Source organism: the organism of the source record quoted next, unplaced genomic scaffold, assembly GCF_019419815.1.
Source record: "Pyrus x bretschneideri cultivar Hongxiangsu unplaced genomic scaffold, Pyrus_bretschneideri_v1 Contig46, whole genome shotgun sequence".
NCBI lineage: Eukaryota > Viridiplantae > Streptophyta > Magnoliopsida > Rosales > Rosaceae > Pyrus > Pyrus x bretschneideri.
Window position 1 is genome coordinate 1,292,411 of NW_025999783.1, and position 26,414 is coordinate 1,318,824.

Sequence of the window (26,414 nt, forward strand, 5' to 3'; positions counted from 1 at the left end):
CAACCAAGGCATTGCAAGAGCCCCAACGACTTAGCCCTTGTAATCAAAGGCGAACTAGAAGGAGATATAATGATAAAACCCGCAACAACCCTACTATTAATGGCTAAACCATCAAAGTTTAATTTGAAGAAAGGAGGGGAATGAGAGATCTAAACGAATGTAATCTATACTATTAAAAGGTAATGTTTGTCATGTGTTGAGCATAGATTAAACTCAAATGAGAACTTAAACACCATACACAAAATTTTAACATGATGAAGATTGGCATTTCGAAAAATAAGTTGGTTCCTCAAATCCCAAATCTGCAAACACAGTGTCAAAACCTTGGTTAAGGACTTAGTAATCGACGGAGAGGGATCCCAAGACAAAAAAATGAACCAACCAGTCTAATAGGGAAGAGTTAGGGTGGTTTAGGACAATTGCTTACATGAGACTAGATAGCAGAGGCAAAAAGACAAGCAGAGAAGAGGTGATCAATATTGTTCTGTTGCTACAGTTCTCACTCCACGTCGCTCTAGTTTCAAGAGGAAAACATACCCTTTCAAATTGCACCAAAGTAGACTTGTCAATTTGACTGTTTTTATCGTTAGATGTACTAGACAACTGATTTCAACACATCCGCTAAAAGAACTCAGTTGGGGTTCATGAATTATTTGCAACATTTAAAGAATAAAGAAACCTATATAAACAAGTGTGTGCAGAAAAATAAAACAGATATACGAAAATAACTTTTTTTTGACGAATTATGCGTAGGATATATGTAACGACCCGAAATTTCTAATTCGGAAGCAAATTACTTAGATGGGCCCCAAATCAATTTCTAACTCAGATGGGCCATTTGTAGTTCACAAATTCAATTTCTAACTCATTTCTGAAAATCATTTAAGTGACTAACAATCAGTAACTAGGTTCAACAAGTGAATCACACCAAATGCATATCAAATATGGTTTCAAAATATTGAAATTTTCTTTAAAAGATGGCATCGGCTCACTGGCCACACGCCGCTGCACGCGCCACCGCGCGTGGCGGTTGGCCACCCCAAGTCGTCGAAAAATTTCAACTATTTCTAAAAATTCTCAAATGTTATAGAAATGAAGATCTTAAAGAGTAGAGCAAACTTTATACCTGCGGCCAAGTCCAATTTGGCCGGGAAAAACTCCAATTCCTCTCACACATGTCAGAAAACCCTAGCATTGGTGTTTGTCAATTCACCACATCTGGTGCTCTGCCACCCCTACAACTTATTGGGCTTTGTTCTAGGCCTCATGGGACTCTAATGGTGGTTGTAATTCGTGGAAATAGCTTTAGGATTTTAGGATTTTTCGCACGACTCGTCGCAACAACCAACGGTTCTCCACCTGTGTACAATAAATTTTCTTCTAGATCGAGGGTGGAAAAGGTAGAGGAATGGGCTAGATGATGTTTGGGAGTGGTGGCTTGGTCCAATTCATGGGAAATCCAATGAAAAACCATCGGAAACCATGAAGGAACTGGTCGAAGGTGCGGGTCGAAGGGAAACCCGGTTTTCCCTCATTCTTCCCCCTTCTCTCCTTTCCCTCCTTCCTTCTTTCTAATTGGGCAATGCCCATCTTCCTTCCCCCCACAGCCCTCTACGTGGCACCTCAAAATTATTTGGAGAAATCCAGATTAGGTCAAATGACCATTTCATCCCTAACTTTGCTTGTTTATAACTTCTTCGTTATAACTCAGTTTCACGAACGGTTTTCGCTTACATGCTCGTAGGATTAAACTCTATCCATATATGTCAAGAAATACGATAAAATATACAAGGATAAAATACATCCTCGTAAAATTACGTTTAATCAACGAGGGGCAATTATCAATAATTTTTCTACATTTTCATACATTTTAAATTTTCTAGGGTATTACAATATGTATATATATATATATATATATATATATTATCGTTTTGTTTTATAACAATACTACAAACTACTTGCTAGGAAATTGTTGAACTTTCTTTTTGACTATCCAAATGAAACTAATTAGGTCATCTCCAATGATTGGGTATATCACTCATTGGAAGCAAGTCTGATGGAGAACAATCTATATCAAGTGCATATCGAATTCTAGCCCAAAATTGGGTATTTCGATTTCTAAAGGTGGCACTCTAGCCAAGGCAAGATAATACCTAGGCAAGCTCGAAGGCAAAACTAAACATTTCCCAACCTAGGCAGCATGTACACTACAATGAATTGCAAAATAAATAAATAGAGCTACAACACTTCAAAATTTTATTCTTCCCTCCAAGAACAAATGGCCGCGTGGAAAAATCCTTAATAGTTGTAACTCTTGATGGAAGAAGAACCTCATGTTTGCATGAAAAAATAGTGAGATATGAAATGCACACCATTTATTGAAATGTAAAGCTGAAGACACGAAGTACCACGTAAAAACTTTAATTGTTATTTCTCTTCCATACTAAAGTGCAGAATTTAGCTACAATACTTATAAATGCGTAGTACTATCATTTTGACCTCTAAATGTGTGTAATAATACCTAAAAAATAAATATGAGAAGTGAGATGACGATGGTACAAAACACACAAAGAATTTAATAATCTAAGAATCACGCTTCGTAATAATAATATCAATATGTGACAATCTTATAGATATTATCTACTAAAATTAGCAAAATAATCCACAATTCGATGTTAAATAATCTCAAAAGCCGATAGAAAGGATATAGTTGAAACACATCAAATTTATTTGGGCTAGATTTGTCCCTTGCCTAACTCTCCTTGTCTTGCCTATCGGGCAAAGTTTGGTGCTTGGTCTTCTGCAATATACGTTTGTAATTAGTTTGAATAGTGCCTTTGTGGGGCCTTTGTTAGGCCTTGAGGCTCACAATCAAAATTAATATAAGTATGAGCGTGACACTATTCTTTTTGTTTAACAGATTGTTTTCTTGGTTGTTTAATTAATTGTTTACTTGAGCCACAAGTCACTTTGACTCCTTGGTTTATCTAGATTGTTCACAGATAGGTTAAGTCTGTACTAAATTCTTTTCTTGCCTTTTGATCAAGGACTTTTATTTATAATATCATATGTTCGTTTATAAAGGAGTTCGAGGTCATTCAAGTTAATTTCTTAGTTATTAGTTTACATTGAATGAAACAAGAGTAATTAGTTTGACAAGATTAAGCATAGATAAAACTTGAATGAAAGTAGTTGAAAATGACATAGGATATAATGAAAGATGCAGAAACAACATATCTACTTTATGTAAGTACAAATAAAGGAGATACGGGCAAGATTACAACCTTGGTGGGCGGTTCATCTTTTTGTAGAAGGTTTTCTAAAGGGATTCGATACTACAACAAAAGGATGGTAGCAAAGCTTCTAAAAACTGACAAAAGATAGCTTTCTATGGTGGACCTGCAACTAGAAAAAAAAAAAGTAAAGGGTGAACAAACTAAAGCTTTTTGGTTTTTGTTGTTGAGTGCAGTGTTGAGTGTTGCTTGATTGATTGGTTGAGAGAGTTTTATGCTCGCATCCTTTACTGCTTTTATATACTTCTTAGCCTGAGTGTCCAAGCCTTCCCTTTTGGTGATGGCTTCCAGAGAACGGTAAGTCATCATTTGCTTTGTTAATTACCTACCTATGCCATTGAAAAATGATTTTTGTTGAGGGTGAGCTGCCCTCTATCACCTGTCACTTCTCACATAAGCTTGTTGCCTATTAGTTGCCAGAAATGGCTTTTAAATTCATCATGGGCTGCCACCCTTCCCAACCTAATTCCTTTTTGATTTTTGCACGCCTAAGCCTTCAATTGCATTGAGCCCAATATTAAATAGGGTCATTTTGATTTCGGTCCCTAATCAGCCTAATTGTTAAACTGAAACCTTATTTGTTTAAATATTTTGATTGAGGTCCTTAGCATCATTTAAGAGATTTAACTTATGTATTTATGCATTTGATGTCCCACAAGTTAAGAAATTTAAACAAATTCAAATAATATTTTAAAATACAATAAATACTTAAAAATCAATAAGAGTAATGTTGTTCTTCACAAAATTATAGCAAAAAAAAAAAAAAATGTAGCCACATAATTATTAACATATTTTTGAAAATAATTATTGATATATTTTAAAACATAAAATAAATACATATAATTAGCATGGGTACATTTAGCAAAATTAAAAATGGGTACAAATAAATTAAAAATATGGGCACAAAATGAAATTAATATATGGGTACAAATTAAAACTAAAAATAAAATTGGTACAAATTAAAAAGGGTTTGCAAATTAAAAATGGGTACAAACTAAAAATGTAAATATATGATTAAAATTTTAGTCATAAATGTAAATATACCATATGTAACATTTCTTACAATAAATGAATATATTTAGAAATAAAAAATATTTTGTTATTGAAATAATTGATGACGTTTATTAAAAGGAAAAATTGCACTTAGAGTATACTTTCAATACTTAATTATATTTGAGACTACACTTTTTGAACATTTCAAGGAATGACATATTTTAAATGCGTGCAAGATGAAATCATGTCCCAGTTTTTCGTTAGAAACAGAGTTACGTATTTGCCCTTCAATTTTCTATTAAACGTGATCGGTGGTGATTGACAAAATTTGTGCAGCATCAGTTTTTATTGATTATTATAAGATTTTCAAAATTTGTGCAGCATCAGTTTTTATTGATAGAATTTGTGCAGCATCAGTTTTTATTGACAGAATTTGTGCAACATCAGTTTTTATTGATTATTATATTTACATTTTAAAATGCATATATATGTCTAATTATTCCTGTGCAGTATCAGTTTAACTTTATGTTTTGTTTTTGGTGTAAATCATGTCCGTTGTTAAAGTGTGTATATGAAAATTGTGTAGTTGTGCCGCTTTATTCACATACTAGTTATAAGGATTTGTGTGGACAATTAACTTTTAGGTTTCCAAGTTTGTCATCATGAGGCTTTTTGTTAAAATACTCATTATACGGAGACGAACCAAACTGTTTATTAGAATGCAATGAAGATATTCAAACCCTTCTATTGGTGAATAAATTGATTTCAAATCCAGTTGTTGATGTTTATGTTCATACTAAGAATGAGATGTCTATTGTTTCTACTAGTAGTGTGTTGTCTTGTTGCCTAAGTGAAGCTAATAATATTGGAGATGAGAACCAATATTTGGGTAAGTATGGCTCTTATGGGCCTCACCATTATGCAACAAATGAGTGGCAGAGTTATATTTCTTACGAGGATCATGAAGATGGTATAGTTGAGTTTCCTAGAAAACTTACACAATACTCTATTGAGGTTGATTTTGATTTCAAGATCACTAGGAATGATTGTAAAATTTTCTTACATTGGTGTTTTTTCCCATAAAAGGTTAATGGCTTTTTTGTCCATTGTGTTTAGAAGAAAGTATGCTGGATGGCCTTTCCACTTATTTGATTATCTTGTTTTCTCCATGACAATGTAACAGAAATGCATATCCTTTTTTTTTTCTTCTGGCTTTTTGCTTGATGCATATGACCATTGTTCGAGTTTGAGGTTGAATAGGTGTTTGAGATTCTGTTGATACTTTTTCTAAAGTTTGCAGAACTTGTTTTGATTGGATATCTACCCCTTGATCAGAAGCAATTACGATTTTGTTCCCAGTTTTAATAGCTCTGCTTTCAGTAGCAGAATCAGTAGCAGAATCTTGATGAACATGTTTCTTAGTTTTCTTTTCTTTTTCTGTTTCAACCTCGTTGATGAAATCCAAGGTCTTGTTTGGCTTAGAAATTTCTTCTTGTTGCTTCTTCACCAATTCTTCTAGAGATATATTCTCAGCATTTAGAACTTGAAAATTTTCTTTTATTTTCTCCATTTTTTCCTTGTTTATTGCATTTAGTTCACACTACTTCTTGTAGGACTTTTCTTGCTGCCATTCAAGGTCATTCTTCTCTTTCCGTAGTCCCTTACTATTTTCTTGTAATTCATTCTTTTCTTCTTCCCATTTTTTATTTTGTTACCCTAACGCAATGCTCTTCTCCAGTTCACTTTTATGTTTTTCCAATTCTTTCTTCTCTTTTTTCAACTTCTTATTTTGTTTTTGCAAGTCCTTATTGTCCTTTTACAAAGCATCTTTCTCTTCAACAATTTTCTCAATTATAAAATTCTTGAAGTGACATATGTTGATAGTATTATTCAACATCTAAGGCCAAAGTTTTGCCCTCATTTTCTAATACACTGCAGGATCTGTTTGGTTTTGAGAGAGCTCTTCTTGTGTTAATTCCTCTTCTGAAGTTTCACATTCTCATTTTTCTTCAGCCGTAAGTGAAGCAAGAAGCCATTCATAGAATGTTTACTACTTCCTTGTCTTGATAGCCGACTCTTCGGGTTGAACTGGTAGTTGAGGAACATATATTGCATTTCTTTGTTGTTCCTTAGCTTGAACTGGCAGCGGAGTGATTGATTTTGCATTTTTTTATTGTCCATATGGGTGAACTGAGATTTGAGGAACTGAGGTGCTTGGAGCCACTTTTTTCACTGCCTCTTCTTGCACTACAAGAACTGATTCTTAAATTGAAGTACTTAAATGCTCTTTTTGCACTGCTACTTCTTGCACTAGAGGAATTGATTCTTCAATTGATGTACTTGGAGCCTCTTTTTGTATTATCTCTTCCATATGGAAATTGATCACATTACTGATCACCGTATCAATTTCAGTTACGTCAATGTCTATGATGTTCACATTTCTTTCTTCATTTTCAGCAGTTGGATAGGCAGAATCATATGCAATATTTTGGTCATATTGGACTTGCTCATTTGGAATTTTGGTGCCAAAGATACTCTAACTATCAACCAATGTTCTAAAAATCTGCCTAGGCGCTACCTAGGCAATTGGTGGTGGAGTCCCTACCCGATTTAGGCTAAGGCGTTCAGGTGAGGCGGGGAGAATTTAGGCGGCCACATAGGCGCTCAAGGCGGTCTAGGCGGCACTAGGCTGTGGCCTAGGCGGCAGTCAAAGCAACTCCCAATCTCGCTGCAAATCTTGTCTCACATTCGCACGATCCACCACCGACAACCCAAATCTTCAAACCAACACTTCTACACCCAACATCAATCGATAAACCCACTGAAATTATAAAAAAGAAAAAAAAAAGAAAAAAAAAATTGAAGAACAAAACTAGAATTCACGACGCCTTAAGTAGATTGAGAAGATGATGGGTTTTGTTGCAGAGAAAAGGGGATCTGCTACAGAGAAGAGAAGAGAGAGAGAGAGTCGAAAGAAAAATGAGGAAAAAAAATGTATAAATGCTAGAGCCACTTTTCCACTAACCAAATGATGGTTGGGAACTTGGGAGTCGGGCCTGGGCCTTGGAGAAAGCTGTGGAGAAGGAATCTAGGTGGTTTAATTAAAAAATCGGCTTTTCTTTCAAGTTAGATCCATTTTGATTTAAAACTAAGCCCACTATTCTTTATAATAAATATTTTTTTATGTATTTTTTTTAATTTACATTTTTTTCTTCTAATTTCTCTATACAAGTATGGTTTTTCTAAGTGTGAATATATGTATATTTATATGTTAATATGTTATATAATAAATTTATTTAAAAAAAATACAAATCCGCCTAGATCGCCTAGGCCCGCCTAGCCGCTAGGCCCCTGCCTGTCACCCAACTAGCACCTAGCGATTTTTAGAACCTTACTATTAACCAGTGTGTCAAGGTGATCTTCATTTTCATTTTGTTCTCCTCCCTCTTCATCCTGATAGTATTCAAAATCAAGAATTAGTATGGATTATTACTTATATAAAGATTTAGTATGCAACATCAATTATGGATTATAATGACAAAGCTTCAGTTTTATGGCATAATAATTATGTAGCATCAGTTATGGATTATAATCACAAAACTTCAGTTTATAGTAGAATAATCATGCAGCATCAGTTATAGGAGGATCAAGAATATGAATCAAATTTTATTATTCATTATTTTAGTTATACAAGAATTAGTATGCAACATTGCTTTTATATTTTTTTTTAGTGTGCATCATTGCTTATATAAGTTTTTAGCATGTATTATTACTTATACAAGAATTAGTATTCAGCATCAGTGAAAAAAAATTAGTATGCAACACCAGTCATATCAGAATTAATATGCAGCACCAGTTATACCAGAATTATTAAGTTGATGACATTTTAATAATTTTTATGGCAAACTTATGATCTTATATAAAATATAAATACAAAATTTAAGCAAAATTAGCTTGTTTTTGGATTTACCATTTTGTCTGCTGGGTTATTGTCTTTATTTTTTAGCTTATCTTGGCTTTGTGTTTTTATCTCTTATGCAACCAATGTCATTTGTATATCTTCATCATCTGTTTGATCATCCCCTTTGTCAAGCACATCTGAAATTGTTCTTTCATCATCATCCTCTTCTTGCTGGTGAACGTCATCCATCTCATCATCAGCATCATCTTTTGCCATTCCATATGATATTGTTCTTTCATCATTTTTTTTCCAGTAACTTGATCATCTTGTGGAGGTTGTGTAGGTTCATGTTCAAGTACCAATTTTTTTGCTGGTTTATCTTTCTTTGCTTTTGCATCCTTCTTGTCTACTTGCTTAGGTCCCACTATGGTATCATCTTTTCAGGATCTTCATCTTCAAGCACCAATTTTTTTGCTACTTTAGCTTTCTTGGCTTTTGGTTCTTTCTTAACTACTTGCTTTTCCTTTTCCTCTTTTTTTGATGCAGATGAAGGATCGACAAAGTCGTCATCATCATTTTCTGAACGTTGTTCAAATGACTCCTCAATTGGTTTTGCATTGTCCATCTGTGAAAGGTTTAAGAGTTATGTTTTTTGGTACCTAGAAAACAACACACAACAGACACATGCAAAATATTTTTTCACACAAAGTACATGTAGAATCATGTTTTACATAAAAGTATATGTAGTATTAGCTTTACCACCAAATTTTCATTTGCTTCTTTATAGATTTTTTCATGCAGAACTACCAAATCCCACTTCACTGCTGTTGGTAAGCATTTCTGCTTTATTTCTGTTGGCTTGATTGGGGTGTGATCACAAAGCCAATAATGTAGACAAAATAAAAGTTAAGAGATTTTGTATATTTTTGTAAAATAAGACAAGAACTGATTTTTTTTATTAGTTTTTGTTTGCTTACCAGTAAAAGCACAACAGTGCCACTGGCGGTTGGTTGTTTGTTTCTTTTCCTCTTCTATGTTCTATCAATTGATTCCATCAAGTATCTTGTTGTTTCCTTAGCCCAATTGTATTGATTTATGTTATTGATAAAGTTACAATTCTTGGCCAAACTCCAAGGGAGTTTCCCTGTTGAGCTTTTAAACAAATTTGTGTTGAGTAAATATAGAATTATAAGGCAGGCTGCATCTTGATTCCCGCTTTTAAAAAAATTTGTGTTGAGTAAATATAGAATTATAAGGCAGGCTGCATCTTGATTCCCTTCTGTTGTCCTAGTATCAAATGCAACTTGAATTGCGTGTGCAATTTCTCTTATACCGATTATTGTCATTTATGAGAAGTATTTATTAACAAATCTGTTTTCTTTCGGCTTTGGAATTCTTGAGTCTCTTGTTGACTGAGGGGCTTCTTTGCCTCGGTTTTGAATTTGAACATCCCTTTTTCAATGTCATACTAGTTCGCTATATGTATGACATCATAGTCTGATTTCTTCATTTGTAATTCACTTTTTACGTAAGCTTTCATAAGTGTGCCAAAAGGTGACTTATATATGAATGCCAAGACTTCTCGTTTTTCATTAAGTTTTGGCTTGAGCTTTTGTAATAGTTCTGCAAAGGCCATGAGATTCAGTCTTATTTGAACATAGTTATCATATGTCGCTCGACGCTTTATGGCGTGAGGTTTTTGAGGTGATTTCTTTTTGGTTGCAAAATGTTTTACTTTTGGCAACATTTTCATAAAAAAAAATGAAACGATCATGAGTATAATAAATAAAAAAAAATAATATGAAATCATATAAATGACAAACTAGATGCAAAGGGCAAATGCTTAACACACAAGCTCGATGCAGCATCACTTAGTGTACAAGTTATATGCAGCATTAATTAGCAAAAGTATAGATGCAACATCAACTAGTAAACAAGGTATATGCATAATTGGTTGTTAACACACAATGTAGATGCATAATTGTTTTTAACACAAGCTTGATGCAGATTCTTTTTTTGCTTTTTCTACAACATATTTATGTGCAGAACCAATTTACAAATAGAAAGTAGAACCGAAATTAATTTACAAAGTGCAACATCAGTACAAAGTATATCATCATTACAAAGTACAACATAAAGCTAGACAATTAATGTTTTTACTTACAAAATTTAGAAGCATATTCATTTTTTTTTATTTCAAATGTTGTTGAAAAATCAGTATACATATAAACTAAAAAAGTATCTTTTGCATGATAGTGTTTGAAATGATAGGTTTGGGGAAGATGAAACCGTCAGTTCGCGGTGATGAATAAGGGGAACCGGTTTGTTTTTATGATTTTTTGTCATGTAGTGGTTAACGTGTCCGTTTATTAATGGTTATAGTCGAGGGGCACGGACCGTAATTTAGTCGGTCCTATTTTTTTGGGTTGGACTTGGGTTTCTGTTATTGAGTTTTTTGTCACTTCTTAAAATGTTTTAAAAGTTATGGAGTTGTTTGAAACATGATATATATTTTTGCCTCTATATATAAAACTTCCATATTAAAACATAAGAACTTTGATAAAAAATTAAAAAAAAACCAAGATTGAAAAAGTAAAATGATAACCTAATTTCTCCTATTAAATATCCACCCAAACAAAACGTGGCTCCGAAGCCTCAAACAAATCCCAGACTCTGAGAAATGATAGAGATGAAAGTATCACCTCTCTAAGATCCATTCCAATCCAAACCAAACAAACAGGAGGAGGAGGAGGACCAAGACTCTCTCTCTCTCACTGATGAGCCAATGGCGCAACAGCAGCTAACCAAGTGCAGCACCTGGCCCACCGCTCCCAATCTCCGTCTTCCCCGCCAAAACCCCCAGCGCTTTGCCTTTCCCAATGCCGGGCACCGGAATCCCAATCAGAAGAGTTTGAATTGGCTGATGCGAGGGTTTGGCGGTGATGCTCCGGCGGTGGCGGTGAAGGCGAGTAATGGCGGGGCAGGGACTGAGCTGTCGGAGACTGCGGTGGTGGTCGACAGGCCGAAACTGCATCGTTTTCAGGTGTCCGATGGGTATCCGAGTCCGTTCGGTGCCACGGCGCGTGATGGCGGGGTTAACTTCGCCGTCTATTCCGGCAATGCGGTTTCCGTCACTCTCTGTTTGATCGCTCTCTCCGATTTAGAGGAGGTAAATCATAAAGTGAACATTTTGTTGCCGATTTCTCGTGCTGCTGTTATATTTTTCTTGTGAGGATTTGCTTTGTCGGTGCCGAAAGCCTGAAAGATTGCTTCTTTTAGTGGCAGTGCACTTTTGTATTAGTTCTACTTAACTGAACTTAAATTGATACTCAGTTGGTTAAGAGCATTTTCCCTTGCATTCGAGGTCCCGAGTTTGAATAGCCCCTCCCCAATTTGATTGTTTATAAAAAGATTGAAACTTGTGGAGTTTATTAACTTGTGCTACGTAAATAATTGATTAACTAATCATTGATATGCATTTGATGTAGGATAAAGTTTCTGAGCAGATTCCGCTTGATCCTTCGACCAACAAGTCCGGAAATGTGTGGCATGTACTTCTCAAGGGAGATTTCAAAGATACTCTTTATGGTTACAAATTTGATGGGAAGTTTTCGCCCGAAGAGGGACACTACTATGACTCTTCTAGAGTTGTATTGGATCCTTATGCAAAGGTTATTAACCTCAATGAGCGGCAACACTTCTTTTATTTATTGTTTCATTGAATTGTGCGGTTTCTTATCCGTATCATAAAATAACGAACATGGTTTGCTTCTATAGATGAGTCATATAATTCATGCATTGGTTTTAATAACTTGTTTTTGGTTTTAAATTTAATGTGCGGGGGGACTCATATTATTTTAATTTTAAATTTGTCTAGGCAGTTATCCGCAGAGGAGAATTCCGCAAGCTAGGTCCTGATGGTAACTGCTGGCCTCAAATGGCTGGAACGGTACCTTCTTTTGATGATCAGGTACTTTATCCACAAATACTGTCGTAATTTGAAATTGGTAACAATTCATCACACCTGCTTTCAGATGTTATCTCTTTGCTTCAGATTTTCCACCTTTTGACTTGGAATTGTTTATTTTTCCTTTGTTCTGTTAGAAGGACTTAATACTTTTGATTTCAGTAGCAAAATAATTTGAATATGATGAGAAGAGAGAAATAAAGTATCTCTTTGATCTCTGTGCTTTCCCTTATTCTTATGTGTCAGTTAAGGTTGCATATGTGAATTTTTATATATCATCATGTAAATTTTATAGTTTAAGTTTAGTTAAAATTTGAATTCAGTTCTTTTGAGTTGGATCTGGCAGTAGATGTTGATCATTTAATTTGGAAAACCTCATGAAAAATTTATGTTTAAGTTTCATAGAATTCAATTGGATGTCTAATTGGGGAAGGGCTAATGGATTGTGTATTAAATGAATTCCATGACTTTAAAACTTTTGTTCTAAACAAGCAGATTCATTGGAAGTTAAATACACTGATGAATTCATCTCAATTTAAATGAATTCTTGGTCTCTTCTCAAATATAGGGTAATTTAAATATATGGGGGAGCCTCTATGCCTGCCCTGTCATAGGCCTCAGATGCCTGAAAATATTCTGATCAAGTTGCATTTTCCAGTTTTTCTTGGTTGGGGGTGGGATGAGGAGATTATAATTTAGATTATATTTGCATTCTTAGATGTAAAAAAAGAGAAAACCCTAACTTTCCCTTTTCAAAGCTTGTAGTTTTCAGGTAAAAGTTACAAATTTGGTATCATTCCCATGATTATTAAAAAAATTTTGTTTTTCCTTAGATGAACCTATAGCTGGCCTCTTATTTTTAGTTTCTCTAATCTTTTCATCGCAATATTTAAATAACAATGCCAAAATAAACCTGTAACTTCTATTTTCCACTCTCATGGAAATCTTTTTAGGAAAGTCAGTTCAACAGAATTAATTGTAAACAACACTAAATTTGCGATAATATTTTGAATTTGTTTTCTATGATCCGGAATATTTTCCAACACTGGTTCTTCCCTTTGATTTCAGTTTGACTGGGAAGGAGATTTACCACTGAAGTATCCACAAAAAGACCTTATCATATATGAAATGCATGTACGTGGGTTCACAAGGCATGAATCAAGTGCGACTGAGTTTCCCGGTACATACCTTGGTTTGGTGGACAAGCTTGATCATTTAAAGGTCAGTTCACAGAAATTTTAGGAAAATTCTGAAAAATGCTTCCTAGGGAAGTTTATTTCACTATGTAGGGTGGTATATATTTTTATTTCTATTATATTGTAATTTGTAAACAATCTAGTGTTGTGAGCATGTATGGTGCATTGGAAGCCCATTGGACATATGACGACCGCAGTTAGGAACTTTGGTCATGTTGAAGCCAATGCCTTTTTGTTGGCACGTATTAACCTAACTTTGATTAGAGCTGAGATTGGGCAATGCGAAAATGATCAGAAGTTCCGAACTTTTCTCTGTCCCTCATGAAAAATATGCCATTGTTAATTACTAATATAAGGTTGTCTTATTTGGAGCATATGACTAGTATTCACTTTCCCACAAGCCATCAACCAAACAAAAGGGTTCCACTTTTATGTTTTAGTTGGGAAACAAAATGTTTTTATTTGAACATACTAGAACAAAATGACATGATAGTATCTCTTTAATGACTTTGTAGTGCATTCCCAAATAAAGAAGAATCATCATTTCATTTATATAAAAGATAAGAGGAATAATCTTTCTTTAATCACGTAAATGTTGTTTTAATTGTTTATCTACTACATAAGTGTTTAGCATGACAATCATAAAATAATGTGATCATACATGTTAGTGTGTTCTTACTAGGTTTTCTTTGTTTTGCAGGAGCTCGGGATCAACTGTTTAGAGTTAATGCCATGTCATGAGTTCAATGAATTGGAGTACTTCAGCTACAATTCTGTCTTGGGTGACTATAAGTACAATACTTCTTTCTTCTATGCACATTGTATTTTGAAATTGTTTAAGAATGGGAACAACAAACAAACTCCAGAAATGCAAGAAAGTAAGCCAGAATATAAAAAATACTAAGAATGAACACGGTTCAGATATGTGCTTACGTAATCATGGCACCAAAGAAAAAATCCCAACTATATAAATAATGGGTACAACAAAATTTATCATCAAGCCTCTAGGTTGAAGGCTTGATGAACAAAAAGAAAGAACAGGAAAACAAAAGAACACTCTCATCTCATTTCTTCTCTTTCACACACCTTGCCTTTCAATATTCTCTCACTCTAACTCCTGAGGTGGTATTCTGAACATTGTTCTCTTGCTTACTGATAAAGGTAAATGGGTGCGGTGACTCTTTTTATATAGCTGTGGTAATGGCTTCATCAATTAGGAAATCTAATCCATTAGAGTCTACTCCATTTGGGATCTAATCCATTAGGAAATCTACTCCATGTGGGAATAGGATTATCCTCATAGATGATTAGTTCTAATGAGTTAAGGAGACTCATCATGGGATGGACAACCCAACACATTGTTTTCTTTAGGTGTATGCAAGATAGCAATCTAGATTGTAACCTGAAACAAATCTTTTAAATAAAAATCTATAAGACGCTAATTCTGGAGTATAATCGACTCATGGATGCTTTTTACTATAAGATTACATGCACCGTCCTGTGAAAAACCTTCACAATGGGGCTGAAATTTTCAACCTTTTTTTTAAGTCTGAAATTTTTAACCTTTGACTTCCTAGAATCCTGAGGAAAAGATTTTGGTTCCTTCAGCCATATATTTTGTAAAAATCAATTTTTATTTTTCTTCAGGGTAAATTTTTGGGGATACTCGACTGTCAATTACTTTTCACCAATGATAAGATATTCATCTGCTGGCATACGTAATTGTGGCCGTGATGCAATAAATGAAGTCAAGTTTCTTATTAGAGAAGCACATAAACGTGGAATTGAGGTGATATGCAATAGTAATATTATTCAGAATTTTTTATGTGATATTTTGTTTGAAGTTTTCTAAAATAGTTCTTTAAAAGTAGGTGATCATGGACGTCGTCTTCAATCACACAGCTGAAGGGAATGAAAATGGTCCCATTTTGTCTTTTAGAGGTGCTGATAATAGTGTCTATTACATGCTTGCGCCTAAGGTATAGCTCTGAAATTAGTAATGTTTTCTGTGTTCTTTGGCTTCATACTCTCTTTGAAAACATTATTTTCCTCAGGTTGGAAATCATATGCTTCTCATATTTATGGTTTTCTCCTTTGCTGAATCTCGTTCAAAACTTTAAATGTTATGGTCCTTGAATCTAGTTGAGGACAATTTTAATGCTTTGAACATGGCGGGTTTATGTGCTATTACTATTTCTGTGGTTCCATGGTAATTGGATCTTTGCTATAATCTTATGTGCTTCTATTGTGTGCTTTGTTTTGCTGAAGAAGAGCATGCTTTTGTATGATGCAAGTAGCTGCTTTCCTCTCAGGGTGAAGTTTCCTAATTCGTAGTGAATTTGGTAGTAGAGCAGCTAGGTTTTGTCCTCTATGTATGTCTATCAAGTATCAACCTTATTCAGCACAAAGGAAAGAAAGTTTACAATCTTTTCAAATTTCTTCGTATTTAATAAAATTTAGTTTATATTTCTTTTATGCAGAATGAAAAACAGCACAAACTGAAGGAAAAAAGAGAGAGACATATTTTCCAAGTTTTTCTTAAGGGAATGATGTGCACCCTACTGCTTGATGTAAATTTGTTTAAAACACAAGTATTTTACCAGTCTCACAGTCTTGTGTTGGACCAATTTGGCACCTCTGTCCATAGTAGCTCGTTTAGTTTTTCATTCCAGAGATTTCTTCTTTCTATGAGTACATTTTTCATGAATTACATAGTTGTTATGTGGTCAATCTGAAATGAAGCAGCAGAACATTATAGTGCTGTTATATTTTGTTTGCCTATGGATATTGATCTTTAAACATATACCTTATATGCGGTATTGAATTGGAAGACCATAACAAGGTCAGGTTTGCGTTGCATGCCCCAGACCTAGAGTCCCATTTGTGTCGTAAACTGAAGAATTCTGTGACATTTTTCTCGTGCCATCTTTTTTGATTTGACGTCTCTTCATTCATACACTGTGAACTCGATCTATTGTCCCTTTTTTTTTTTTAACAGGGAGAGTTCTATAATTATTCGGGATGTGGTAACACATTCAATTGCAACCATCCTGTTGTGCGCCAGTTTATTGTAGACTGCTTGAGGTAGAATTTCCTGACTGTTCAGTCTCAATTTTATCAGATAGAATTTCTTATCATTTGAAATATGCATTGGTGAATTTGATGTGGAACCTATTTATAGCTCCCTGAGATAATCTGCATTGCATAATTACATTTTGAGCTCTGAGATCTAAAGTTGTGTAATAGTCATGGAATAGTGTCATTCCATAACCTAAGTGTGCTTCTGAATCATGTCATTGTCTCTATATGACAATCTCCCTCTGTAATTAATAATTATTATGGAAAGGAACTAGCAAATTGCTGTTCTTATAAGCTCAGTTATTCCATGTTTCTGAAAGAGAAAAAATTTGTTCATAGTTGAAAACTCATATGCTAGTTGGCTATATATTCCTTTTACATTTTATAAGTGCTTTGATAAGATATTGGGCACCAGGTCAGTGTGATGTCTTGCCACTTCTATATCTGAATGAATCTTGCCAACTTTTTTTCTTCTGGTTGTTTGTTTTCTATCTTCACTTCTATCATTTTTCTGAAAAACTGCAACTCTGTCCTTTGGTTTTTTTTTTTTTTATCACTTTTTGATAATTTTGGTATCATATCTATGATCATCCTCTCCTACTTCTTTACTCCAAATGGTAGAAAGGTCATTTTTTTGCTTTTCTGTGCAACAGATATTGGGTAACAGAGATGCATGTGGATGGGTTCCGCTTTGATCTTGCTTCTATTATGACTAGGGGTAGCAGGTTTTCTGCCAGATGCTCTGTTCTGAATCAGTTTATACTGGACACTGGTGTTCATTTCAGTCCTTTTATCTTTGCTTCTTTGTCCACAGTCTCTGGGATGCAATTAATGTATATGGGAGTGCAATAGAAGGTGACTTGTTGACAACGGGAACCCCTCTTGCTACCCCACCATTGGTTGACATGATAAGTAATGACCCAATACTTCATGGAGTGAAGGTTCTTACGTTAAACCTGTCTTAAATATAAATACACATTTGCTATCAGTATTTCTAAGATTTCCAAGGGTCGTCATTTGAAAATGATTTAGCCTCTTTGATACTTTAAAATTTCGTGCTGAGAAAAAATTAGACATCTCCAACTGCATCAACATCCCTATTTCTACATTCTAGAACATAGAAACTCCAAATACAGTTGGGTTTTTAGGGGTGACCCGCTATTAGAATCAACGCCTTGGAAGATATATGAGACGTAACTCACCTTGGTCAAGTTTTCAGAAACCCATTTAGTTCATTCTGTTCTTAATCAGTTTGGAATGGTTATTTCATCAAGTTTATCTCTCCATGCCATGAGTTGTCAATTTAACAGTAAATTTAAAAGGGCTACACTTAGTTTTGTTCTTATTAATCATCAATCTGCCATAAAATAGTTAATAGACATTTATAAGTCAAGTGTAAGTTTTCTTCTTCTCTTAGAAAAGGGACTAGCCAAACATGGCCACGCCATAGCAAGGTGCTGCTTTAAAATTATATAACATATCTTACATTACCTTTGTGCTTCCTGGAGTATCCCTTTTCCTTTGTTTTACTGAAGTTGTTTTGAATTTTCCGTAATAATTCCTTGTCATTTTTGTATTCTTGTTTCTAGAATTTTCTTGAGCTATTGTGATCCGCACAAAAATTTAGCTTAGTGGTTTCCATGAGTTGATCCTGCATATGAATTTAAATTTTGTTAGTTTCTCCAGCTTATTGGAAATTACTATTACTAGTGTGCTACTATAAAGGTTAAGTGACCAGGCTTTCTTTGCCTATTTTTTGGTTCCCAAACAGCTTATAGCTGAAGCATGGGATGCAGGAGGCCTGTACCAAGTTGGCATGTTTCCTCACTGGGGTAATTGGTCAGAATGGAATGGGAAGGTGTGTTAATACATTATACTGTTACAGTCATCATTTCAATTAACCCAAAGTGACCGAGATAAAGAACATTATAACAGAATCAAAAACATCCACTTGTTCTTCAGGTAAGAAGGTCCTAATAGACCTGATCTTCTTTTCCACACTTTCATCATAACTATGTCTTATTATTCTATTATTTGGGCACTGGCATCTCATACTTTTGGCCAGTTGATGTCTCACTAAAGTCTAACCAACATTACAAGTGCATTAATGTGTTCGAGACAGAAACATTTGGCTTTACTTAAAAACCTTTTTTGTTGTCTGGTGTTATAACTCATGACCTTATTCTCCAGCATCTTTGAGTCCTGAAACCTGCTGATAGGACTGTGGTCTATTTTATAGATTAGTCATAAAGCCAGTTATGCAATGATATTGTTTGACCTTGATATTTTAGTTTGATACAATTTGTAAATTCCTGTAACTTTCAGTATCGTGACACAGTGCGGCAGTTTATCAAGGGTACAGATGGCTTTTCTGGGGCTTTGGCTGAATGCCTTTGTGGGAGCCCCAACTTATATCAGGTAATTCAAGTTTTTCCTGTCTCTTTTGACAATGACTAATAAACCTTCTTTGAGAATCCTATCCTGGTATGTTGAACATTGTGTAGGCACCTCTCTCTCTCTCTCTCTCTCTCTCTCTCTCTCTCTCTCTCTCTATGACACATTATTTCTTTGGACCAGGAAGGGGGGAGGCCATGGAGTAGTGTCAATTTTGTTTGTGCACACGATGGTTTTACTTTAGCTGATTTAGTAACCTATAACAACAAACATAACCTGGCAAATGGAGAAGACAACAATGACGGAGAGAGTCATAATAATAGCTGGAACTGTGGACAGGTGAATATTGATAAATATATATTCTGTGATGGTTGGATTTAACCTTTGTTTGATGCTGATGGCAGTCTCTGTGATAAGGTTACCACAGCTGTAATCCTTATGATCAGGCATGCTAAACTCTTAAGGTCTAAAATGTCTCATCTGGCTCTATGATGACATATATCCTGCACTTGTCTTAATAGTTTTCTTTCCACTCATATTCTACCTCCTTTTCTCTTACTTTTTTATTTTCTCGTTTATCCTTTAGGTGGCGAATCGATTATTCTTGCTTTTAGAAGGTTGATTACCCCTAAAAAGGGAAAGATGTTTATCATGTGTTTATGGGACATAAACTTCACATCACATCTGTGGTGTTTTTTTCTGTCTTATCCCATTGAACAATTAAAGGGGTTATCTTAAAAACTAGACCCTTGGCCAGCCCTACAGGAAATGGATACCTTTTGTGCATGTATCTTAGATTTGTACTTCATGGTTGTGTTACTACGCGTTTAGACACTAGTTGTCATTCTGTTGGGCTTTTCACATATAAGCCTCTCATAACATCACAATCTAGAGAAAAACACTACAAACCTTATTATTTAGCAATGTTTTAGAAGGCTCACCTCAGGGCGCGCCTAGGCGTCCTCTGAGGCTGGGCGTAAGGGTTGCCGCCTCTGTTTTGAGGGAGTGGGTGGAATGCATCGCCGGAGCCGCCTAGGCACGCCTTAGGGCTTCTTTTTTTTTTTTTTTTTATAATTTTTATAATTTTTAATTTTAATTTTTAATTTTTAATTTTTTCTCCCAAACCCAAATTTTGGGTAGGGTTTTAATTGTCTTATACCTCTTCCTTGCACTATCGTCTCTCTGCCTTTTTTTTCTGATTTTTATTTTTTTATATAATGGATGTGTGTGCTATCTGCGTGCATTGTTATATGTGTGCTCATTGTGCTTTTCATCCTCTATTATATATATATATATATATAAATGTATGTATGTATGTATGTATATATATATATAATATAATATAATATAATATATGTATATATATGTGTGTGCTCAGGGTGATTATTGATTAATAATCTTCTTCTTTTTTAATATAATATATGTGTACGCTCAGTGTATATAACTATATATTAAAAAAATTTAGGTCCTGTGAGGCTTCGCCTCACACCTCACGCCTAGGCCGGGCTATCCCTCGGACGCCTCGCCCACGCCTCACGCTTTTAATCTGTTGTTATTTAGAGAAAAACCTTACTTACTTTGTAACACCAATGGATAGATGAGGGCTTTTTCTCGGATTGAGCTCTTGAAGTGTTTTTGTTATAAATTTTAATGGTGGGGGGGTGTTTTTTCCAATTTACTATTATTTAGGAGGGAGAGTTTGCAAGCATTTCAGTGAAGAAATTGAGGAAGCGACAAATGCGGAATTTTTTTGTCTGCCTCATGGTCTCCCAAGTAAGATGCTGTTCTTATTACTATTTTATTGAAACGAGGTTCAGTAATAGTTCATTTTATACTATGACTCTTAATTAGGACTACTATGACTCTTCCTTATTATAGCATGTGTGTTGGCCTTGATTTCTTGTAAAGCGAGTCTGAGTTTTATTTTTTATTATATCTTTTAGTTTCTTAAAGATTTCTGGACAACATTTTCAATTAACTGGGAAGGGTCATGTGCATCCATGAAGTTCATGGACACCAAAATAGTAGGGCATGATAATTGGTGTGTTTTCAGTGCAAGGAAATAAAGGAGAAATAGAAATTAGTGCTATACAGCTAACTTGGTTTTCTATTGAATGGTGTTGATCTTTACTTTCGTACGACCCTACCAGTATCGAATGGATCCTGCTGAATTCTCATTCTAAAAATAAAAGAAGAGCCTGAATTTGTACATTAACTTGATTTTGCATCTTGTAGTTTTTGGAGCAGAATTGTATATTGCCCTGCAGATATTCTTTAAATGCAGGCACTTTCTAGGTAGATTGTGCTGAGGATGTCGCATACTTTTTTGTCTGCTTACTGACTACATTAATTCAATTTTTACTTCTATTTATCAGGGTGTCCCAATGCTGTGTATGGGTGATGAATATGGCCATACAAAGGGAGGAAACAACAACACATATTGCCATGACAATTATGTATTTTTCTACTCCTTGTCAACACTCTTTCTGTCATACCCTATTTTTATTTTATTTTATTCATTTTTTTATGGTTGTTTCTGTGCTGTAGATTAATTACTTTCGATGGGATAAGAAAGAAGAGTCCTCATCAGACTTTTTCAGATTTTGCTGCCTCATGACCAAATTCCGCCAGTATGTATCTACATTATTGGTTGGAGGTAATTATACTTTGCTTTCTGATTGATGTCTTGTATCTCCTCACTGCGAATTATGCAGGGAATGCGAGTCACTTGGGTTAAATGACTTCCCAACGGCAGAGAGGCTGCAGTGGCATGGTCATGCTCCAGGGGTGCCAGACTGGTCTGACACAAGCCGCTTTGTTGCCTTTACTTTGGTATTAACCACCCTGACTAATGCAGTTTAAAATCAAATTTTAATTCTCGTACCTTGTTTATTGAAATGGGGATAAGTGGAAGATTTCCATGTTCCAACTTTCAGTGGCCTTATGCCCTTGTGTTACATAAAAGTCTCAACTTGCAAGGAAGTACCCCATCAGACATATCATGTAACTGGTTTATCCTGGGTTCTTCTGAATGCTCCCATTGTCAAATACATACCAAATACTCTTCCAAGTGGTCTGCCTGTTTTCCAACATGTAGAAATCAAGGCTTGAGCCCCAAAAGGAGCCTTGGCACACGTTTTTGTAGGTCTCTAGATTAAGGAGCCATCGACCTTGATCACATAGGGCGTTTGACCACGAGTGCGTTCCCTTATAATTTGGAGACCAACTTTATTGATCTTTAGAATAGACTCAAACCTAAAGGAGAATACCTGTGTTTGTATGATACAAGTGTACTGATGCTTGTGTAAAAGTATGAACAGGTCAGACCAGGGTTAGAAGAATTGCAATGAAAAAGTTTGTATAGAAATAAAAAAAAGTAACAAAAGTGCAACGATAAGTTATTTTTTAGAATTTTATCATAGTTTTTTTCATGTATTTGTGCCGGACCACACCCAATTTGCAGGTTGGATATATAGTGGCAATCTAATAAATCAATAATCCTCAACTTATGTCTTCATTAGATGGCCATAGATATATAGCTTGGCAGATAAGATGAATTCTTGTTTGAATGTATGGTCAAGGTTGACAGTCTAAGAACACTTTTGCATAGGCTGGATGACAAAAAGTGTTTGTCCTAGCATGCACACCTCTCAGAAAGTGCCACCTTTAGCAGCATCGTAGGAGTAACCAATTTTCTGTTATTGTTGGGGTTAATAGTTTCTCTTTTGTATCTTATTGGGTTGTTTTAATTGTCAATGTCTGCTACTACCTGGTCCGTGACTCTTAAGTGTGAATCCAGGTGGACTCCGTGAAGAGAGAGCTGTATATTGCTTTCAATGCCAGCCACTTAGCCGTGACCATTTCTCTGCCAGAGAGGCCTGGATACAGATGGGAGCCCTTGGTCGACACCAGCAAGTGCACACCATTTGACTTCCTTTCTAGTGACATCCCAGAAAGAGATACCGCAGTTAAGCAGTATGCTCACTTTCTCGACGCCAATTTATATCCCATGCTAAGTTATTCTTCAATCATCCTATTACTCTCTCCCGTTGAAGATTCTTAGCTTAATAAAAGCATCGGTGCAGAATCCATATGCCTTGCAGATTTTATGATGAGAGCAACTGGTGCATGTTTAAATGCTTGTATTATCAAGTGGGAGTCTGAAACAAATTATAGAAATGCAGCAAATAGTAGAGTTTGCAAGTAGTAGAGATTTAGTGGAAATAGTTTGGAGAGATCATGTTCTGGTTTCTGTGCGACGGCTCAAATATGAAGGGAATGTGTACTGTTTTTACGTTATTCCTGTCGAATATGTTTGCCTTGTGAATAAAGTTATCGGAGAAGTTGGTAATTACTTGGTGTTCGCTATGACTTGCATAACATTTTTGATGAATCGGTATTTTGGGTCATGAGGAACTTGTACTTCACTTTCTTTTTCTTTTGCCGGTGTAGATGATCATATTCTTAAAGCAATTCAAGAAAGGATAAAACAAATTGACAAATAAAAAAGCATAAAAATTAATGAATACTTCCAACGTTGAAAAAGGTTATCCCATCGTCATTTTTTTCTCCCTTGACGAAAACCGGGAAAGCAAAAATAGAAAAAGAGAGATATCTTTGCAATTTGCAATTTTTCAGTGTATACGAATCACTTTTAGTGTCAAATCTTGTTAAGGCTTAGTCTGACGTTGTTGTGTTGTGAAAATAATCATTGTTGATAGTAGTGTGAGATTATATGTTGCGAGAAAAAAAAAAGGCGATTTGTAAACTGTATTTGTTTTTTATTTTATTTTTAAAAACGATAGTATCTATATTAAGGGAGTGGTGGAGTGGGTTAAGTGTTATAATGGACTGCTTACCATAATAATATGGTTCAACTCGCTTTTAGCAAAAATTGAACCTAATACTTCTCAATTACAAGTGAAAAAAAATATCATTAGACGGTCAGATTTTAGTAGTAAGTAAACTAAATTCATTGAACGTTTCCGTCTCTTCCGATTTTGATATGCGCATAAACTGAAGTGAAAGCACCACCCCAACTGCTTTATAAGTTTAGCTTGAAACAACTTTATCACACACACCTTTAACAAACATCGTAGCAATTAAAAAACTTTTGAAAAAGGTTATTCCAAAAAAGTAACCCCAAATTGGCACTAAGTTTTGACTGTCTGAGGTGTAGCTTTGGGATTTGCTAAGCCTTTTGAGGTCCAATAATTCTGTTGACTACCTCATTTGTTGAGGATGTGAGTGTAAGCTTTATTTTCCGTTTACAAGTAAAAAAGAATTTCATTCAATTGAGTTCGTCTAATTTAAATATATTAATATTACAATTACTAGTTAGTAGTTATATTTTTTTTTTTTTTTAATTACCATTGTCTTTATGATTCAATTCTTAAATAAAAAAAAATGCTTTAAAATGTTTTTGTTTATTGATTGCATTTTGATTTTCATCCAATCTTTCGAGAAACAATGGAGAACCAAACAAAATTTGTAATAGTTGAATTAGAATTTCGACAACCAACATTTCTTTTTGAGCCAAGCGGTAGCATTAGTAAGTTAGATGTTAGTTAGACATCGATAAAATTTGAACTTACGCCGTCATGCATGGGCACAACACCTTTTTACTACTGTGATAAAGAGTCACTTGCTTCATCAACCAACATTTAGTCAACCTTATTACTAATTTTGGATGAGAATTCTAAGTAGCAGCATAATATACGATAAACAAATAGGATATAAGATTCTCAAATATCATCGCAAAGAGAATTCGGATGGGAATCCAAATCCCTAATTTTCCAGTTCTAATAATTGTTATTTACCATGGCCCATGGGCCACACTACAGGTGCCCATAACTAGCCAATGAAATCCAGACACCCCATGGATTCACTTTTCAATTTTGTCTTCTGGAGAAATCTAGACATCCGCAGAAACCTACCCCTCTCTCTCTCTCTATCTCTCTCTTTTTTACAGGTACTGCAAATTGACTCTTCAATGGAGTCTTAAAGTTCCAGACTTTCAGGTTGTCTCTGCAAATCAAATCCAAAATTCCAATCAAATCCTCAACAATCACACAGTTCAACAATAACCCAAATCTCCATTTCTGCAGAATCAGAAGCAGAGTGGCAGAAATCTCTCACATGGAGGACTACTTTGTCTCAGACGGAATGCTGATGAAAACGATGAAGAAAAAGAGGAAGGAGGTGGAGGAGCTTGACCAAGTCAACGAAGACTTGTCCGACTTCTCTCTTTCTTCTCCCGCCAGAAAGATTCGCCGCCTGGTATGTAAAAACCCCATCTTTTTGTTTGCTTTCTTCACTTCAATTTTCGACCCAATTCTGTTGAATGTTTCAAATTTTCTGACTCAATGTGTTGTATGTGTGAAAATTTGGTAACTTAGGATGCTCATTTGCCGCCGATAATGGAGGAGGAGGAGGCGGAGTTTGCGGTGGCTCCGAATCAGGTGAAATTAGATGCTCCAGTTATGGAGGAGTTGCCGTCAGAAAACCATGAGAAGGCCATTGTGCTCTTCAAGCCTGTCAGTTGCCCTCCCGTCTTCTCTCTTCGTTCCGATTTGATTTCCGGCTTCAAGGGTACGCATTTCAACTACCCATTTGGATTTCCTGACGATTTCTGTCTCAAAATTTCGGAAATTTGATGTTGTGGGTTTTCTCCAGACCAATTTCTGCGCTCCAGCCATTATAATCTGAGACAATCAGCTGAGGAAGATGACGAGACGGTGCAATACAACGCGAATCGATGTAAAGCTGTTGTTCCATGGGTTCCAAGCCAGCTTCCGCCTGTGCCATCAATGGAGGTTTTGCAGCAATCTGTGGCCCCGGGAGAGCTGATGGAGGCTGAAGGGATGGGAACAGCAACAATGGAGATTGAAGAGGAGAGCACAGAAGGACAAGGCATGGCTAACATGTATGGCGGCGGTATGTGGACGAGTAATGAAGGGTTTCCTGAGTGGCAGCAGCAGCAGCATTGTATGATCCCACAGCCTCCACAAAACACCACCACACCTATCACTTGGTTCCGATGAAGACCGGAAGGCGTTGGGGTTTTTCTGGTTGGAATTCGGGTAGTGCCTCATTTTTTTGTTTGCAGATTTCGACTAGGTTATATGATATGTATGGTAACAAGGAGGAGAATGTTCCTTGTTTTAGAAAATTTATTGGGAGGTGTTTTGCTGTGTGAGTAAACACCAGAACCAGAAGGTAGTGTTGTAATGTTAATAGCAGAAGAGCAGTGAAGGAAAATGATTTGTATGTTAATTATGGCTTTAATCCATTTCAGCTTATAATCTCAAACAACATGCACATCACTTGAGTTTTAACACAATTTGAATTTGATACAAACAATAACGGGTGGGGGTGAATTCGAACATAAGAACTCGGGTGAAGGCGTGAGCACTCCCTTGTTAGGGGTGGGGTGAATTCGAACATAAGACCTCGGGTGAAGGCGTGAATTCGAACATAAGACCTCGGGTGAAGGCGTGAGCACTCCCTTGTTGGGGGTGGGGTGAATTCGAACATAAGACCTCGGGTGAAGGCGTGAATTCGAACATAAGACCTCGGGTGAAGGCGTGAGC

General features: G+C 35.5%; 2 protein-coding genes across 5 annotated transcripts; both read left to right on the forward strand.

Annotated features, from left to right (window-relative positions):
- Positions 1–10,818: 10,818 nt before the first annotated feature.
- LOC103933774 (isoamylase 1, chloroplastic) lies at positions 10,819–23,171 on the forward strand. Of its 3 annotated transcripts, XM_048567745.1 has the most exons (19): positions 10,820–11,356; positions 11,676–11,858; positions 12,065–12,157; positions 13,223–13,375; positions 14,051–14,142; positions 14,998–15,139; positions 15,222–15,329; positions 15,831–15,920; positions 16,349–16,434; positions 17,082–17,153; positions 17,243–17,369; positions 18,200–18,286; positions 18,754–18,846; positions 19,006–19,161; positions 20,512–20,595; positions 21,198–21,278; positions 21,370–21,452; positions 21,537–21,654; positions 22,622–23,171. In XM_048567745.1, exons 1-19 carry the CDS (start codon positions 10,973–10,975, stop codon positions 22,883–22,885), a joined length of 2,496 nt encoding a protein of 831 aa, XP_048423702.1. In that variant the 5' UTR covers positions 10,820–10,972; the 3' UTR covers positions 22,886–23,171. The 3 variants fall into 3 exon arrangements, with proteins under 3 accessions (XP_048423703.1, XP_048423702.1, XP_009341737.2); XM_048567746.1 differs by lacking the exon at positions 20,512–20,595 and having other exon boundaries at positions 10,819–11,356; XM_009343462.3 differs by lacking the exon at positions 15,831–15,920.
- Positions 23,172–24,698: 1,527 nt separating this feature from the next.
- On the forward strand, positions 24,699–26,097 carry LOC103933773. 2 transcript variants are annotated; one of them, XM_048567796.1, is made up of 4 exons: positions 24,699–24,842; positions 24,930–25,101; positions 25,221–25,413; positions 25,498–26,097. In XM_048567796.1, exons 2-4 carry the CDS (start codon positions 24,961–24,963, stop codon positions 25,863–25,865), a joined length of 702 nt encoding a protein of 233 aa, XP_048423753.1. In that variant the 5' UTR covers positions 24,699–24,842; positions 24,930–24,960; the 3' UTR covers positions 25,866–26,097. The 2 variants fall into 2 exon arrangements, with proteins under 2 accessions (XP_048423753.1, XP_009341735.2); XM_009343460.3 differs by having other exon boundaries at positions 24,720–25,101.
- Positions 26,098–26,414: the final 317 nt, after the last annotated feature.

Excerpts from the sequence above, each read along its gene's own strand:
- LOC103933773 (XM_048567796.1), top strand. The coding sequence starts at position 24,961 with ATGGAGGACTACTTTGTCTCAGACGGAATGCTGATGAAAACGATGAAG. Across the intron at positions 25,102-25,220 it reads CCAGAAAGATTCGCCGCCTG|GATGCTCATTTGCCGCCGAT; the intron begins GTATGTAAAAAC and ends TTGGTAACTTAG. Across the intron at positions 25,414-25,497 it reads TTTGATTTCCGGCTTCAAGG|ACCAATTTCTGCGCTCCAGC; the intron begins GTACGCATTTCA and ends GGTTTTCTCCAG.
- LOC103933774 (XM_048567745.1), top strand. The coding sequence starts at position 10,973 with ATGGCGCAACAGCAGCTAACCAAGTGCAGCACCTGGCCCACCGCTCCC. Across the intron at positions 14,143-14,997 it reads TCTGTCTTGGGTGACTATAA|GGTAAATTTTTGGGGATACT; the intron begins GTACAATACTTC and ends ATTTTTCTTCAG. Across the intron at positions 15,330-15,830 it reads ATTACATGCTTGCGCCTAAG|AATGAAAAACAGCACAAACT; the intron begins GTATAGCTCTGA and ends TCTTTTATGCAG.